A 1,723-nucleotide genomic window follows, 5' to 3' on the forward strand; every position below is an offset into this window, starting at 1 on the left:
AGCGCTCCTCGGTGGCGACCAGGCGGAACTGCACACACACACACACACACACACACACACACACACACACACACACACACAGGTTCTGTTCAGAAGAACAAAACTGAAATTTTAAAGAAAAACTAATTTTCTCTTTTCATCAAGCTGCGACCCTCAGACTGATCCCAGGACCCTCAGCGGGTCCCCGAGCCGCTGGTTGAGCAGCCTCTCCATGGTTTTTTTTTGTTCTGTGTCACCTGGCCGGGATCCAGGCAGCAGCCAATCAGCGCGCAGCTCTCTGAACCCGGCTGTCAGGAAGAACCGGACGGTCTCGGTCCTCCGCCTGCGGATCCTCTTGGTTTTTCTGGAATTCGGGATCCCGTCCACGCGGTTCGGTTCCGGTTCATCAGTGCTGAGTTCCAGTGTGGATCCACAGAGAGGCGGGACCGACCTAGAATCCGCAGGGAACACCTGGTCCGGGACCGAAACTCCAGCGAACAAAGTAACCGAAACTGCGGGCAGACACCTGCTGCTGCCTGGACCGGGTCAGGACCGGGCCAGGACCGGGCCGGATCACAGGGGACTATGATGGACTCTGAACGGGACTAAAAGGAACACGTTAGAACGGTTCTGTGGATCCGGAGGCGCCATGTCTGTGAACGAGCTCTACACCAAGGTGAGTCCAGTTTACCTGCCGAACACAGCACGGCTTCACTGGTTCTGACCCAGCAGGCCCGAACTGACCGGCTTTAAACTCTGGACCTAAAGAGTCCCAGTGGACTCCACCTGAGCCGAACCGAGCCGGGCCGAGTCGGACTTCGTGCTGTTTCAGCCCGAGTTTAAGCACCTGTTGGCTGAAGGTTCTGCGGCTGCGCACACTGACCAGGAACAACTTAAAGCTAAACTACCTGAGAACTGGACCTCTGAGGCGGGTTACACCTGAGCCGGATTTAAGACGAGGGTCACAGGTGTTCTGGTCCATTCACAGTAAAGCCGGTACCCACCTGAGACCCGAACAGGGTCCGGTTCAGTCTAAAACCGGTTCTATTTGAGGRGAGTTCTGAGCTGACAGGTGGTGGAGCCCCAGAGTCAGGGTGAACTCTGACCATCAGCAGGATTCTGATGGTTCTGCTGGTTCTCAGGGAGCAGAACCTCTGATCTGGGACTGGTTACTGATCATCTTCCTCCCAGAGAGAGGAGGAGGAYTAGTTTCTTCATCAACTGATTTTAATCCAGAGTTCAGATTTGAAGCAGAAGTCCAACAGGTCAGATGTCTGAGGACAGAGACCTGAACCAGGACCAGGTCCAGGAGTCACAGGGTTCAGTCTTTGGATGTTTAGAGTCCAATCGACTGCAGGACCTTCTGAGATCCTCCTGCTGGACTCTGGAGTCCACATTGTTAAAGCAGGACCACTTAATCCCCCCTCTCTCTGTGGAACCACTTAATCCTGGTCTGAGGGGGTCTGCAGTCCTGCAGCTCCATCTGTTTGTGTTCAGAAACCCTGTTGGGGGTCAGGAAGGCTGCATGGACTGTGGGTGGGGGTAACASCAGTCCCTCACAGTCCCTGACAGACCCTCAGAGTCTGGGGGGGGTAATCTGTCAGATTATGTCTCTGGATGATTTCATTCTTTGTTTCTGTTTCAGCTGTTTGAGACATCTGTCCTCCACATGGAGGACGTGTCCTCGTGTCCCCCACTGTCCCCAAGTGTCCCCAAGTGTCCCCAAGTGTCCCCAAGTGTCCCC

At 54.8% G+C, this 1,723-nt stretch overlaps 1 protein-coding gene across 1 annotated transcript in view; it reads left to right on the forward strand.

The window, feature by feature from the left end:
• Positions 1-63: 63 nt before the first annotated feature.
• Positions 64-1,723, forward strand: part of myo5b (myosin VB) — a gene marked incomplete at its 3' end in the record, with an annotated part of 45,750 nt that continues 44,090 nt past the window's right edge. The window contains 1 exon segment of the mRNA XM_014033419.1: positions 64-655. Coding sequence (XP_013888873.1) covers positions 629-655 — 27 coding nt within the window.

Source organism: Austrofundulus limnaeus, unplaced genomic scaffold (genome assembly GCF_001266775.1).
Source record: "Austrofundulus limnaeus strain Quisiro unplaced genomic scaffold, Austrofundulus_limnaeus-1.0 Scaffold1730, whole genome shotgun sequence".
Lineage (NCBI taxonomy): Eukaryota > Metazoa > Chordata > Actinopteri > Cyprinodontiformes > Rivulidae > Austrofundulus > Austrofundulus limnaeus.